The 15,349-nt window shown below is 50.9% G+C and overlaps 7 protein-coding genes across 8 annotated transcripts; 3 read left to right on the top strand and 4 right to left on the bottom strand.

The window, feature by feature from the left end:
* Positions 1-65: 65 nt before the first annotated feature.
* LMH87_005761 (uncharacterized protein) lies at positions 66-1,303 on the top strand (the record flags this gene model as incomplete). The annotated part of the gene is made up of 2 exons (XM_056203538.1): positions 66-132; positions 189-1,303. The coding sequence occupies 2 exons, from the start codon at positions 66-68 to the stop codon at positions 1,301-1,303; spliced, it is 1,182 nt and encodes a 393-aa protein (XP_056058989.1).
* Positions 1,304-1,887: 584 nt separating this feature from the next.
* Positions 1,888-2,721, bottom strand: LMH87_005760 (uncharacterized protein; the record flags this gene model as incomplete). The annotated part of the gene is made up of 1 exon (XM_056203537.1): positions 1,888-2,721. One exon carries the CDS (start codon positions 2,719-2,721, stop codon positions 1,888-1,890), a length of 834 nt encoding a protein of 277 aa, XP_056058988.1.
* Positions 2,722-4,029: 1,308 nt separating this feature from the next.
* Positions 4,030-4,831, bottom strand: LMH87_005759 (uncharacterized protein; the record flags this gene model as incomplete). Its single annotated transcript, XM_056203536.1, has 2 exons — positions 4,030-4,648; positions 4,707-4,831. 2 exons carry the CDS (start codon positions 4,829-4,831, stop codon positions 4,030-4,032), a joined length of 744 nt encoding a protein of 247 aa, XP_056058987.1.
* A 140-nt stretch (positions 4,832-4,971) lies between these two features.
* On the bottom strand, positions 4,972-5,622 carry LMH87_005758 (uncharacterized protein; the record flags this gene model as incomplete). Its single annotated transcript, XM_056203535.1, has 3 exons — positions 4,972-4,999; positions 5,076-5,170; positions 5,233-5,622. The coding sequence occupies 3 exons, from the start codon at positions 5,620-5,622 to the stop codon at positions 4,972-4,974; spliced, it is 513 nt and encodes a 170-aa protein (XP_056058986.1).
* Positions 5,623-5,838: 216 nt separating this feature from the next.
* Positions 5,839-6,316, bottom strand: LMH87_005757 (uncharacterized protein; the record flags this gene model as incomplete). 2 transcript variants are annotated; one of them, XM_056203533.1, is made up of 4 exons in its annotated part: positions 5,839-5,882; positions 5,950-6,083; positions 6,148-6,217; positions 6,280-6,316. In XM_056203533.1, 4 exons carry the CDS (start codon positions 6,314-6,316, stop codon positions 5,839-5,841), a joined length of 285 nt encoding a protein of 94 aa, XP_056058984.1. The 2 variants fall into 2 exon arrangements, with proteins under 2 accessions (XP_056058984.1, XP_056058985.1); XM_056203534.1 differs by having other exon boundaries at positions 5,950-6,080.
* An 816-nt stretch (positions 6,317-7,132) lies between these two features.
* LMH87_005756 (uncharacterized protein) lies at positions 7,133-10,703 on the top strand (the record flags this gene model as incomplete). Its single annotated transcript, XM_056203532.1, has 6 exons — positions 7,133-7,315; positions 7,368-7,587; positions 7,653-7,828; positions 7,885-8,316; positions 8,376-10,444; positions 10,496-10,703. The coding sequence occupies 6 exons, from the start codon at positions 7,133-7,135 to the stop codon at positions 10,701-10,703; spliced, it is 3,288 nt and encodes a 1,095-aa protein (XP_056058983.1).
* Positions 10,704-12,051: 1,348 nt separating this feature from the next.
* Positions 12,052-14,644, top strand: LMH87_005755 (uncharacterized protein; the record flags this gene model as incomplete). The annotated part of the gene is made up of 3 exons (XM_056203531.1): positions 12,052-14,352; positions 14,487-14,544; positions 14,601-14,644. 3 exons carry the CDS (start codon positions 12,052-12,054, stop codon positions 14,642-14,644), a joined length of 2,403 nt encoding a protein of 800 aa, XP_056058982.1.
* Positions 14,645-15,349: the final 705 nt, after the last annotated feature.

The raw sequence follows: 15,349 nt of genomic DNA, 5'->3' as shown, positions 1-15,349 counted from the left end.
GTGTTATTTTTATTTCTACCTTCTTTATACCTCATTTGCGCGCTTTGCAAACTTGTCATCAGAACATGGCTTTCGGACGAACCCTGATCGCTGCACTGGCAGCCGCGCCACTGATCGCTTGTTTCCCTGCTCGTAAGATGTCGCCCCGCCGGTTCTCTTAGCTGTGTTCTGTCTAACATTTTATTTAGCTACTGGCGGTTTTGAATCTTCTGATGTTATTTCTCATGGCAAAATCGTTGTTTTCGACTCCAAAGTCGAATCCGCTGTCTATGTTCCCGAGGTCGTTGTCTGGGATGAGAAAAATGAGGTCACAACCTCCACTCAGACGGTTCTACATCTTCCTCTGAGTATGGCATCGGACTATGCAGCTGGAAATATGATTTCATCCAGCGAACCAACAGTCACAACGACCATGACCTCGTTTTCCACGCAGACTGTGACAGTGCCTGCGCCGACTCATTCGGCATCCACTAGCTATTTGCCATCTTCCAGTGCGAACTCGACTGAGCTTTTTGGCGTCTCCTATGCACCATACCGCGCCGATCACGGATGCAAGACCCAGGAGGATGTCAATGATGACGTGGAGCAGATGGCTGGGAAGTACTCTGTCATTCGTGTCTACGGCACAGATTGCGACCAAGTTCCAATGATGTACAAGGCTGCCAAGAAGACGGGAATGAAGCTCTTTCTCGGTATTTGGGAACCCTCTGCTGTGCAGGACGAAGCCAATAAGATCATTGCTGGCGTCAATGGTGATTGGGATATGGTTCACACCGTCAGTGTTGGCAATGAACTTGTCAACAGTGGTCAAGCATCTCCGCGCGACATCGTCGCTGCAGTGAAATCCGCTCGCTCTATACTCCGTGCGGCGGGCTACCAGGGTCCGGTTGTGACCGTTGATACTTTTATGGCGGTTCAGGCTCACCCCGAACTCTGTGATGCTTCCGACTACTGCGCCATGAATGCTCATCCGTTCTTTGACAGCACTACTACTGCTTCTCATGCAGGACGGTGGTTAATTAACACCATCGCTCGCGTTAAGACTGCTCTGTCCAACTCTAAGAGAATTGTCATAACCGAGACCGGGTGGCCAACCAAGGGGCTTGCCAATGGTCTTGCTGTTCCAGGCCTTGCTAACCAAAAAATGGCTTTGGACTCTATTCAGAAGGCTTTCACTACCACTCCCGGCGATATCATCCTCTTCTCCGCCTTCAATGATCTCTGGAAGGTTAAAGCTGCCTCAACATTCAATGCTGATCAATTCTGGGGAATCAACGGCGCTGTCGCCAAATGCGACTCGTAAATTTCTCTACGAATTGTTTGACTCATCTGTCAAGTGCCTTTCCCAACCGAACAGATAAAAGCACCTGACTCGGACCTGGTCACTGCATAACAGTCCATGGATCAAAATCTTACAGCCAGTCTTGCGAAGGGCTTCTTCTTACAGTTGAATTGCCCCGAAATCTACGATGAGACAGCTTTCTATAAGCAAGCCACCAGCTATAAATTTGCCACTGGACTACGGCGCAAGACGTGGGCGGCGTTATTTCAAATATTCTTTTCAAGATGTATTTTATTCTTTTATATTTTATTCCTATTTCTAGGCCTTCCTCAATTAAAGTTCGGTTTCTACAATATAATAAGGAGCAACTGGTGAAGCGCTACAGGGTCATCGCTAAAGCATCGTAGTGCGTATCACCTCACTGGGCACAAAAGATGATAGCCAAGCTTAGCCCATCACTTAAATATTCAATCGAAGCTAGATTGCACTGAATTCAAAGAAATCGGAGTGCTTGATTAAGAGTGAGGATTAAGCCTAGTAATCGTGGATGCTCATCCTCAACCGCAGTCAGGCAGACGCATCACGCAGAGGAGGTATTCTGCAGACTACGATTGCACTTCCAGAAGGTCATAAATGAAGCTATCTAGCTCAATAACACGAAACCTCTCACCCCATGTGGCAGTCCACTCCACATCCTTCCATGAGGACGATAGACTGCCCTGCCATGCGACGAGCTCCACGTTCCAGCCCATGCGTAAAGCTCTTTCGACGTATCGGAAGAACCCATCCGAGTATTGCGCTGGCTTCGCGTCGCCAGTGGCCAAGACAATGGTGCCTTGTTCTTGGAAATGTTCCATTACGGCCTCGGCGATGCGCGTCTGGAGCGTTTCATCAACCAGGTCCTCCACATATCTGGAGACAGACTTTGAAGCAAACACGAATGATGATTTGCTCTGGTGAACATTATGCCCATTATTTTCAACACGTTTGCGCTCCCTCACGTCTACTTGATATCCGAGGTCGCGCAGATCCTGGACGTACCTCGGCTCCTTTCGGCCAGGGAGAATAGAGCACCCAACATGAAGGCCCCTTGAGGGGCGACCGCGGACAAGTAATTCCGTTAAAAAATGCAAGTTGAGTCGTGGCAAAGGTGAGAATCTTGCAGCGTCTGCAAGACCATATCTCTTCTTCAGTGCTTTCTGAAAGCTGATTTCGATATTCGACATATCCAAAAATACATGAACGCCATGCAATGAATTTGAAGGAAATTTTTGCGTCAAGTGACAATCTGCTGTACAGTATGGAATGAGATTCCTAGTGAGGGATCGGTGGGCTGCTTCGACAGTACGTGCGGCGTCGAATATGGGTAGAATGAGAGCTTTGTCGGAGAAGCCGTACGAAAGTATGCGTGTAAGCTGCGGAGAGGACTTCTGCTGCATTTGCAGGCCGATTTGCGAGGTACGCTGTTCCAGAGCCGATAGAGATCGTTGCAAGGATACTTCGGACGAGCTAGATGGCTGCTTTGCTGTCGTTACGGATAGTGTAGACGCTAGAGTGAAAGTCGCAGCCGTTTTCTCTGTGCTGAACGGTGAATGACCTTCGACATTCGAAATAGAAACAAACTGAGCAGAATCACAAGAGGATTGCAAGTCAGAAGTGGCGTTGGACGCTGTCGGATTTGTATTCTGCTGTCTCTTTGGTGCTGTTTCCAAGGCCCGTAGCTGATTTACAACCTTGGACAGATCGCCGAGTCTCACACCGCCTCTAGAAGCAAGTTGACGACTTAAAATGTGATGAGAGGGATGGAAATTCATTGTTGCGGACCGCAAACTAGTAAAATCGCCCAGCTTCGGACAAGACTGAGGCCTGGGATGGAGCAGTGTCGACTTATCTAGGTCGCAGTCACGCGTTCCAGAGGACGACTCCTGGTCATCTTGACATGATGGTCTGCCAATCATAATGTGAAGTTGGTGCAAAAGAACGCTTGCTAACCGTCAAACAAAAAGGAACACAGACGATGCATGAGGCTGACGCGGACATGAGTTCGCCGCAAGCGAAGAAAGCAACCTGCTTGTCGCAGTCTTCTCGAGGAAAAGGACCAGCGATCGAAACCACGTTTTCGCAGCGTACTTGAAAGCGAGGACAATACACAGAAAGTTGGAAAGACGGCGGCTGGATTGGGGCTCGACTTGTGAGCTCTGAGAAGCGAGACGCGACCTTGGAATGCGAGCAAAATGGAATGAAAAGGGAAAGATGCTCGGCGCTGAAATATGGCACGCAATGGCAAGTTATGAGTGCAGAATCATTGTTGATTGGAGAAATGCGGTGTCAGGCTCGGCGGAGAGGAGTGATCAATCCTTGAGGTGAAGCTTCGACACGGCGGCAATGACGAGGACACGGTCAGCCAGTGTGAGTCAAATGTGGAGATTGCCACCAGTTACGGCAGTGGGCAGCAGCTAGGCGTCCAGTCGGCCCATGGCTAAATGGCAGACAGTGGCGAAAGATGCCCCCAAAGAGACTCACAGCATTTCTCGTTACTTATTGCACCAGCGGTTCCAGAAATACAAGATATTAAACGGATTGGAGAAGAATACACGGGGCTGAAAGAACCTCTTGCGTCATAACGAACTACAACTGCCTGCAAATGGCCGCAGCTCTCGATTTTCGGTTTCCAACATTTTGACAGTGGCTGACACAAAAAAGAAAGGAAAAAAGAAGGAAAAGGACGAAGATAAACTAAAGATGCATTAGCGACGGGAATCCGTGCTGGCTCTTGTCAAGTCTAGGCTGGGCCGAATAGAGCTACTAGAGCTTCGCCGGCGCCTCGCCCGTTGTTCACTCGGATCGCCGGGCTTTAAGCCTGTGGTTTTAGCAAAAATATTGAGAACATCAGTCAATGAAACAACGCCGGTAAGCTTCCCGGAAAGGCCAGCTCCAGCCAGCGCCGAAGCTGGCACCGCAGCTGCCGGCGCTGGAGACGGTGGTGCTCCTGTGGAAGAGGCCTGCGCAGAGAGTAATGGCGTTGCTGGAGCAGAGGGGGAGGGCGACGACGATTCGACCACCCACATGCGATGCGATCTTGTTGCCACTAGCTTGGCAACAGTATGAGCCAGACTGGAGTAAGGGTTAACGTAGAAGACCGGAAACGTATCCTGACCCTTTTCGACGCCTCGCTCATTCAGAATGACCGAAATGAAGTGCATGCAAGAGGAGTCCAGCAGAGGAGCGCTCGAAGTGCTTGTGAGATGGCGAACGTCTTTGGTTGAGATGTTGCCAACTACATTATGGCCATTGTCAACAACGGCCACGCTTGTCAGACCTTCCTCGTTCATTGTTGTGAGTGCTTCTGACAAAGGCGAATCGGAGCTGCAGCAGGGTTAGCGGCCATGCCTACGGTGTACTGCAAATAAGGAGCTTGGCTTACTTGACCGAGATGGTCTTTTGTGTTCCTATGCTGAGATCACGCAGCAGAGCGGGATAGAGTCGCTCAATCGATGGAAAGTTCACACCTTCATTCCAAAAGAAATCCGCTAGGCGCAACTGGCTCATCACACCAACGACATGATTGGACAAGTCGGATATAACGATTCTGTGTATTCCGCTTCCAAGAGTCTCAATGGCCTGAGCAAGGCTACTGCTAGCATCAAGCTGCACAGTTGCCTCTCTACAAAACATTGGTTGCAATGTCCTTAGAGGTATGCTTTGGCCCTGTTGAGCCTTGGATATGATGTCATTAAAAAGAGAAACTTGGTGATTGTCAGGCTTTGTTAAGCCAACGACGAGGAGGAGATACGTATTCAGATCGCTATAATCGAAAGTAGAAGTGACGCTATTCGAGGTCTTGGAGTCGCGGACGAGTACGACATTCGTTCGACTTTTCAGCAGCATCTGAAGAACGTTAGCCTGTATTTCTTGCAATTTCAGAATCACCGTCGTATGCATAAGCTTACCTTCGTCGCATCCTCGACGCTGTCGTCTAGCTCGACCCAGCAGACATCGTCTGGGGAAACGAGTTCGCCAATTGTGATGTCACTCCAATCCCGACCAGTGAATTTGGAATTGCCGTGCTTTTTCGTTGGTGGGTTGTTCATCAGCTCTTGAACGGCAGCTTGCGTCAGCGAAGGGGGTCGGTGTCGAGGGGAAGCCGGCATAGCGCGCATGTTCTCAGCGAAGCTCTGTCGATGCCCGGAAAGATTAGCACTGGAATTAGACGGGCTGCGCTGCGAGCTTTGCCGAGGCGCTGGAGGCACAGCAGTTGACGCGGGGGATGATAGCTCCGGCAGCGAAGGGTCGATTTGGTCTGCGATTACGCGTGCGCCAGCTGCTGGAGAGGACGCCATGGTAATGGTGATGTGAGCTTTTTGTTACTTTTTATTGGAAGCAGTCTCGCGCGTCACAATGAGGAGCTCACGTCCTCTACTTAAATAGCGGGGGCGGGGACCGTGGCCGCTGTCCGGTGCTCGCGGGCTGCCTACCTAGGTAGGTACCTAGGTAAAAGGTACGTTGGCACGTTGGGTAGCTTGACCGAGAGAAGAAGCCCCACCTTTCGCATAGGTTTAAAATTGAAACCCCAATTCCGGTAGTAAATACACTATCAATGCTTTAATAGTGAAGGAGTCGTGAGTAAAATAATACTGCATGTTCGGTCTTTGAAAAGCTTTACTAACAACAACGATGAAGCGGTTGGTGCCAGCAAGTCCAAAACGCCACCTGGACGCTTGCACTTACGCCGAGTTGCCCCACCACATTAGGAATGGCAAGGCGGCTGAAGTATCCAATACCTGGAAGCTGATCCGGCCTGCTTCATTAAAGTTAGTATAGCATACCTACTTAAGCCACTGCCTCGATTTTTTTTGGGGAGTTACCACGCTGAGTTCATGCGGTCGTTTACTGGCACAGCAGGCTGTAGGTGTATGAATGCAGTTCCTTTCATACCTACCTAGGTAAGTTAATCTTTCCGTTGAAAATTCAAGCTGCCAGCTTGCCGGTTGCAGTACATTTGCCTGGCACTGTATAATGTGCCAAATTGTGCATGCTGGCATACGGAGCTAGCCCGTGTAATAGTACACACATGTAAACGCGCATGCGCCCCTAAGGTAGCCAAGGTGATGAGGCATGTAGGCCCCGAATGTCTTTGGCCGGCTTGACAGTTGTAGAGCGCGGCCTGGGCAAGTCGCGACTTTTGAGCACATGGAAGGCGGTGCACGCGCCACAACACAAACAAAAGAGTGCCGCCGCACAGCCTTGAAGACGCTGTCACCGCCCATCAAAGCGAGCCCAAGTAAGCACCCTAAAACCAGTCAAGGTTGGCTGTGACTTTTTTTATTGCATAAATTTATTCCATTGAGAGCTATCTTCATTCACGTGCTGGAATCCTCGAGGAGAAGGGGCGACAATCTCCAGCAATTTCCCTTGAACTTGGTGGGGAATACTTTTTTCTGGCCGCCTGGCGCAGCTAACAACTACAAAAAATTATTGGCAATTTTGCTCGACTCTTCCCCTCCATACCCCCTCGCGGCTACAGCGCGCGTCCGGATACCAAAACACCAGCTGCTTGACTACCTCCTGGCGCGAAGTCTCCCTCAATTCTTTTGCCTCCGAACACCTCGCATTCGGCATACCTAATTCCCAGCTGACTTTAGCTACACTCCAGTGATCTGGTGCCGCTGTCAAAGCGATCCTCTTCCCCTCCCCCGCTCAAATCTGCACACAGCTGCTGCTCGCTTCCAGCCAGCAACAGATCCAAGGGGCGGTAAACACTTCTAATATCCGTGGCCATTGTATCGTCAAGATACTCTGTTAGCCTCAATTTTTTTTCTTTCGATACAGGTTCCTGTTGCGACCGCTGTCATGTCAGTCCTGTCTGCCGACATTCACGCTGAGCTGGCGCAGCTGCTCCAGGGCCTCCAGTCCGCCGACAACTCCATCCGGTCGAGAGCAGAAGTGCACCTTCAGAACAACTGGACTGCCACGCGCCCAGAGATACTTCTCATGGGCCTTGCCGAACAAATCCAGGGCGCTGGAGACGAACAGGTCCGATTTATTGTCAATAGCTCTCGAAATTCCGGTGACTAACCTATCACAGACACGATCGTTTGCCGCTCTGCTGTTCCGACGAGTCTCTTGCAAAAACCGAAAACTCGATAATGGCCAGACTGTTGATCTATTCCTCGCCATCTCCAAAGACCAGGCTGCCGTAATCCGCCAAAAGCTACTGGAAACACTCGGCACCGAGACGGACAGAGCCGTACGCAACAAGATTGGCGATGCAGTTGCCGAGATTGCGCGCCAATACAACGAGAATGGTAAGTGTAACCTATAACCTATATTTGATGCCTGTATTCCGATGCGTGGTGCTAAGGCCTTGCAGAGGACCGTTGGACAGAAGTACTTCAGGCTCTATTCCAGCTCGCACAGGCACCCGAGGCCGATAAACGCGAGACGGCTTACCGTGTGTTTGCCACTACTCCTGACGTTATCGGCAAAGATCAGGCCGATGCTGTTCTCCTTGCCTTCCAGAAAGGATTCAAAGATGATGCTGTCAACGTACGTAAATCACAAGGCAACTTGCATTCGAGCATCCTACTTACACATCGTTCAAGGTCCGCCTCTCTGCAATGGCTGCTTTCGCCGCTTTCTTCAAAACCATCGACAAGAAGAGCCGAACAAAGTATTTTGCCTTGATACCAGATGTCCTAAACATCCTCCCGCCGGTGAAAGACTCCCAAGACTCCGACCATCTCAGCAAAGCTCTCGTCGCGCTCATCGAACTGGCCGAGATTGCCCCCAAAATGTTCAAGCAGCTTTTCCAAAACCTTGTTCAGTTTTGCGTATCTGTTATCCAGGATAAAGAACTTGAAGACGTCTGCCGACAGAATGCTCTAGAGCTCATGGCGACATTTGCCGAATACGCCCCCTCCATGTGTCGAAAGGACCCCTCGTTCACGTCTGACATGATTACCCAGTGTCTCAGCTTGATGACTGAGATCGGTGAAGACGATGACGACGCAGCGGAGTGGCTTGCATCTGACGATGTAAGATACATAAACTCTGCGCTGTTTATATATATTGAGACTAACACCTACAACCATAGCTGGATCAGGACGAAAGCGATCAAAACCACGTGGCTGGAGAGCAAGCAATGGACCGACTTGCCAACAAACTCGGTGGCCAAAGCATTCTTGCGCCCACCTTCAATTGGCTACCTCGTATGATGCAGTCTGGTTGGAAAGACAGACATGCTGCTTTGATGGCTATCTCGGCCATTTCTGAAGGCTGTCGTGATCTCATGGTCGGCGAACTGAACCAAGTGCTGGATCTTGTCATTCCCGCGTTGCAGCACCCGCACCCCCGCGTTCGATGGGCCGGCTGCAACGCTCTTGGCCAGATGAGCACAGATTTCGCCCCCACAATGCAAAGCGAATACTATGATCGTGTACTGAAAGCTATCATCCCGGTTCTGGACTCTCCTGAGCCCAGGGTTAAGTCTCATGGTGCTGCCGCCCTGGTCAACTTCTGTGAAGAGGCCGAGAAATCCACCCTAGAGCCATACCTGGATGATCTGCTGTCTCATCTTTTTAACCTCCTTCAAAGCGAAATGAGATATGTGCAGGAGCAGGCTCTTTCCACTATCGCGACTATTGCCGATGCCGCTGAGGCTGCATTCTCCAAGTACTATGACACTTTGATGCCGCTCTTGGTAAATGTGTTGCAGAACCAAAGCGAAAAGGAATACCGCTTGCTGCGCGCCAAGGCTATGGAGTGTGCCACATTGATTGCGATTGCTGTTGGAAAGGAGCGGCTTGGCCAGGACGCTATGACTCTAGTCAACCTTCTCGCTAATATCCAAGCCAGTATCACTGATGCAGACGACCCTCAGGCGCAGTACCTGATGCACTGCTGGGGACGTATGTGCCGTGTTCTCGGCTCCGACTTCGTGCCTTTCATGGGCAGCGTCATGCCCCCCCTTCTGGAGCAGGCGTCGGCCAAGGCTGACATTCAGCTGCTGAGCGATGACGAGGAGGCTGAGGCTTTGCAGGGTGAAGAAGGTTGGGAGTTTGTTCCTGTCAAGGGCAAAATGATTGGCATTAGAACAAGCACCATGGAGGATAAGCACATCGCGATCGAACTGCTTGTCGTATACGCGCAGGTACTCGAGGGAGCCTTTGCCCCGTACGTCGCCAACATCATGGAGACGATTGCGCTCCCCGGCTTGGCCTTTTTCTTCCACGATCCAGTCAGATATATGTCAGCAAAGCTGGTACCTCAGCTGCTGAGCTGTTATAAGAAGGCGTACGGAAGCCCGTCCAATGAACTAGCCGGCTTGTGGAACGCGAGTGTGGAGAAACTGATCGAGGTTCTCGCCGCCGAGCCTGCTATTGATACACTAGCTGAGATGTACCAGTGCTTCTATGAGTCCGTCGAGGTGGCGGGCAAAGACTGCCTCAGAGCTGATCACATGACCAAGTTCATGGATGCCGTTCACTCAACGATTGTTGACTACAAGGAGCGCGTTGCCCAACGAGCGGAGGAGAGAGAGGGTGCCACAGCAGATGACGTGGAAGATGATGCAGAGGAGATCCTCATTGCCATTGAAGATGATCAAACGCTCTTGTCCGACATGAACAAGGCGTTCCACTCCATCTTTAAGAACCATGGTGCCACTTTCCTTCCTACATGGGAAAAGCTTTTGCCCACGTATGAAGGATTCTTGACGTCTCCTGACCCTACTCAGCGCCAGTGGGGCCTGTGCATAATGGACGACGTGCTCGAGTACTGCGGTCCCGAAAGCATGAGATATGCCAACTATATTTCACAACCACTCATTGATGGATGCCAGAATCCCTCGCCTGCTGTCAGACAAGCGGCAGCCTATGGAATTGGCGTCGCTGCTCACCGTGGAGGCGCTGCCTGGTCTCAATTCCTGGGTGGTGCTCTGCCAATCCTTTTCCAGGCTACACAGATTCCCGATGCACGAAATGACGATAATGTATATGCCACAGAAAATGCCTGTGCGTCGATTGCCAAAATTCTGCACTACAATGCCAGTAGTGTTGGCGATGTGCAGGCTGTCATCACCCAGTGGATTGAGACACTGCCAATTACCAACGACGAGGAGGCTGCGCCGTATGCATATGCTTACCTTGCAGAGCTTATTGACCAGTAAGTGGCTTGTGACTATAATGATGCAAGGAGTTCTAACAAAGACCACAGGGGCAACCCGATTGTCATGAACCAAGCATCCAAGCTTTTTGTTTTCATCGCGCAGGCTCTCGAGGCCGAATCGTTGCGCGGTCAGACCGCCAACAGAGTCGCTACAGCGACAAAGACGATGCTCACAGCTGCCAACGTTGACCCCATGCCACTGTTGCAGCAGTTTTCCCAGGATGCCCAACGCACGATCATGGGCTTCTTCGGCTAGAGAAGCAGGTATAAAGGATCGAGGTCGAGCTGTAGATTGGGCGACGAAGTAGGAAAGGAAACGAGATTTGACGAAAATGAGACTAAGCTAGACAACATCTCATGATGGTGGGAAGTGCGTGGGCCAATAGCAATGAGGCTATGTTGCATATGAAAGAACTACTTAGGATTATGAGTTTAGTGTGCAATGTTGTTTTTAATTTTCTTCTGAGGAATCGATGCGCCGGTATTTACACGACAAAGGTGACAAGTGCAAGATGTGGATGATGAGCACACCAACAAGACTCCGACCAGTAGCTGGCAAGACCACTTGAGACGCTGACGCTGACGGAGGCTCAGCCTGCGACATGCGCATTGCTGCCGGGAATAATGGCAAGCGTCACCTTTAAGTCAACCGACGGACGCATTGAGGGGCAGAATATGGAGTACGGAGTAAGGCCACTCGGCCGTGGTTGCCCGCCACCGCCCCGCTTGGGAAATTTCTGGAGAGCATAAGGAGTCGAGGATACAGTAGAGAAGACAGGTAGAGAAGACAAGTAGATGACTGACAGAATGGCAGACCGTCAAGCGTCTTTTAGCTAACTAGTTAGTGGGCGAAACAGGCTGGCTTTTGTTAGCGTGGGCACGGCATGTCGTAGGCAAGCAAGCAAGTCGGCTAGTGGCTTGTGTGTGTGGGTTGGCTCGGTGGTGTGCGATATGTAATCATTTATTGGGACCTCCAGACTTTCGTGGCTCTGACTACCAGCTCGGCGCCCCTGCAGCAGTCAAGTCGCGGCTTCATCGACACCGTTTCGTACCATAATCTGCACGTTTCTTGGTAAACGGTCTTCGATAAAAGCTTATACAAAACCCCATATAGCCCGCCGACCGCGACACGAAACCCGCTGTACCCGGCCGAGAATTTATCCAAGAGGGGTGCTGCCGTGCGCCTCTACTTCGCCAGCACATCCCGCCACGGCCATCCGCCTCAGGTTGCGCCGTTCGCCTGCCGCGACCATCGCCTTTGTTTCCACCAGAAAATTGGCTCCGATTATCCGTCCTGCATCGCAAAGAAATTGTCTACCGCAAGACTACCCTGCCAGAGTGTACGGCCGTCTGGATCGACTTCATGTGCGCTGTCAGCTTCCGCTCCCGACCGTAAACGCCGCTACAAACCATCAAATATCTTCGACCGTTCTATCCGCCATTTAGACAAAAGTCACGGCCCAGATGCAGCCGCGATGAATGGATACTACCCTCCCAACCAGCTGCCTCCCCAAGAGCAGCAGCAACAGCAACAGCAGCAGCAAAATAATATAAATCAGCACCATCAGCAGCACCATCAGCAGCAGCAGCAAATGCCGCCTAGCATGGGCATGTCGCGCAACAACACCTTCAATGGCCAAACCATGAGCAACCCGACACTACTTCAACGCCGTGCGAGCGCGTCTCTCGGGTTCGGGCCACAACAATTGTCGAGCGAGGTAGATGCTAGGCGCATGTCGTCGACGGCAGATCAAGGAGCCATGAATCCGCCGTCCGCGGCCAGATCTGGCAGTTTCATGGGATTTCAACCTCCACAGCAGCTCAACAACTTTTCGATGTTGGATACGTCTAACATGGGTAATATGATGAATGATGGCAACGACTTTCCGAATTTATCTCCCGATGCTATGGGTAACCTGGTCTCTGCTCAGTTTGCCAATATCAACATGGGGCAGATGTTCCCTAATGCTGATCCAGGCTCGGGCGCCGCCCTTGCTGGTCAGACTTCTTCAACCGCTATGCCGATTTCCATGCCCTCCAACGACACCATGCAGTTCAACAATGCTGCGCAATACGATGCCTTCACCAATCGACCAGACAATGCAGTTTCAGCTCCTCGTCAAATTAATCAGCTGGAACAACCACAGAATCCAGCTCATGATTCAAGGATTGTCGCTGCGGCTCCTAATGTTGATCAAGCGATACCAGCACTTTCCCACGAATCATCCGCCGGTACCGCTGTTTCGTCCGCTCAAGAAAAATCATCCTCGACCGCAGCTACTCAGCCAAGCACCTCATCTGTCGCTACGACCCCGAACCCTTCAGCGAACTCGAGGGAACTTCGTGAGAAGTCAATCTATTCTAAGAGCGGCTTCGATATGCTCAAGGCACTGTGGCTCGTTGCTTCCAGGAAAAACCCCAAAATTCATCTAGGAGCAGTCGACATGTCGTGTGCGTTTGTTGTGTGCGATGTCTCTATGAATGACTGCCCGATCATTTATGTCTCTGATAACTTCCAAAACTTGACTGGGTACAGTAGCCACGATATTGTTGGCCAAAACTGCCGTTTTCTTCAAGCACCTGATGGGAATGTGGAGTCTGGGACCAAACGCGAATTTGTTGACAACGGCGCAGTCTTCAATCTGAAGAAAATGGTACAAGAAAGGCGAGAGGTCCAACAAAGTCTCATCAACTATCGCAAGGGCGGCAAGCCTTTTCTTAACCTTCTCACTATGATCCCGATACCCTGGGATACAGATGAAATCCGTTACTTTATTGGGTTTCAGATTGATCTAGTTGAGTGTCCTGATGCTATTGCGGGTTCTGAATTTGGGGGCGTTGCCGTCAATTACAAACACAGCGACATTGGCCAGTATATATGGACGCCGCCGTCTTCCGCGTTCTGGGAGGCCGACAACGGCCAGACTTTGGGCGTTGACGACGTTTCAACCATTTTGCAACAGTTCAATGCCAAGGGCATCGCATCAGACTGGCATCGGCAGTCTTGGGACAAGATGCTTCTCGAGAACTGCGACGACGTGATCCACGTCCTATCCCTGAAGGGTCTCTTTCTCTATCTCTCCCCCGCCTGCAAACGCGTTTTGGAATATGATGCTGCAGAATTGGTTGGAAACTCGCTATCATCCATCTGCCATCCCTCCGATATTGTTCCTGTTACACGAGAGTTGAAGGATGCGACCACTGGAGACCAAGTCAATATTGTGTTCAGGATCCGGAGAAAGCAGAGTGGATACACATGGTTTGAGAGCCATGGATCTCTCTACGTCGAGCAAGGTAAAGGCCGCAAATGCATCATTCTTGTTGGCAGGAAACGCCCTGTATTTTCCCTCAGTCGCCGGAACATTGAGTCCAATGGCGGCATTGGTGACAGCGAGATGTGGACTAAACTTTCGACTTCCGGGACTTTCCTCTACGTATCGTCAAATGTGCGATCTCTTCTTGACTTGCAGCCGGAATCGCTCGTCGCCACAAGCATTCAAGAGCTGATGCGTAAAGATTCGAGACCGGAATTTGGCCGCACACTGGAAAAGGCGCGGCGCGGAAAGATTGTGACGTGCAAACACGAAGTCCTAAACAGGCGAGGGCAAGGCCTCCAAGCTCAAACCACACTCTATCCTGGAGATGCTGCTGAGGGGCAAAAGCCGTCTTTCCTGCTTGCTCAGACAAAACTACTGAAAGCATCGTCAAGGTCCCTGGCACCAGCCACTTCAACAGCGGGTTCTACTACCAGTAGATCAGTACGTGGCCAAATCTCTCAACCTGCAGGCGGCGGTTTGGCTCTAGGGAATCAGGACGAAGCACTAGCATCCGACGACAATATATTCGATGAGCTGAGGACAACCAAATGCTCCAGCTGGCAGTTTGAGCTGCGCCAAATGGAGAAGGTAAATCGAATCTTAGCTGAGGAACTTGGCGGTTTACTGTCAAGTAAGAAGAAGAGAAAGAGGCGGAAGGGCGTGGGCAATGTAATTCGCGATTGTGCCAACTGCCATACGCGCAATACGCCAGAATGGCGCAGAGGACCCAGTGGTCAACGGGATCTCTGCAACAGCTGCGGCCTGCGCTGGGCCAAACAAGTAAGTCATCAGTGAGCTTCGACACAGGCCATTGGAACTCATCATATTTGTTTTAGATGGGCAGAGTCTCCCCGCGAAACTCAGTGCGCAATGGGGATAGCCAAAGCAAAAAGTCTGCTTCACCAATACACACATCACCGCTACACAAGGAGATGCCCGCAAGCGGGAATACACTCGACTATCAAGCAAAGACCTCGGCGACAACTGATACTCCCGCTGCCACAGACTGCATATCTCCCTCGGCTGCCAATCAGCAGGCAAGTCGTTCCACCAGTGCTGGTACTGCGATGGCTTCAATTCAGGAAGAGCGAGAAACCAGCTTGCCGTCAAGCTGAGCTGCTGCTGCGCAGTACTTGACGACCTTGGGGATTTTGTGATTACTACTCTCGATCTCTCATCTTGTTTTTGTTTGGATGAACTTTTTACTCAGCACACGATATCATATACACGAGGCGATTTACTACTTTACCCCTTTCAGTTTGGGGCTGTTGGGATTTTGGCTTTGATGTTTAGTCTCGCAGCCCCTACAATGTTCATCCGGAGCGGTTAAGATCCGTTGACTGGCGCCTCCACCGAAGTTGGTATTCTCATCTTTGCTGGGATGAATATAGATAGCCTGCGTCGCAGTCCGTTCTCTTTACGGTTTATGCAACATGATCTTGACTACTTTTGTGCATGATCGAAGTGCTGTTATTTCCAAGAGCTTGTGGTTGCTTACGTCGAGGACTGCGGGATGGCGGAGCTTTATCGGTATTGGGAATACTCGGATATGGGGATACAAAGTGCCTGGAAGTCCGTTCTGGCT

The sequence above is a fragment of the Akanthomyces muscarius genome, chromosome 1 (assembly GCF_028009165.1).
Source record: "Akanthomyces muscarius strain Ve6 chromosome 1, whole genome shotgun sequence".
Taxonomy (NCBI): Eukaryota; Fungi; Ascomycota; class Sordariomycetes; order Hypocreales; family Cordycipitaceae; genus Akanthomyces; species Akanthomyces muscarius.
Note: the sequence above shows the minus strand (reverse complement) of the source record. Positions and strands in the feature narration are given on the sequence as shown.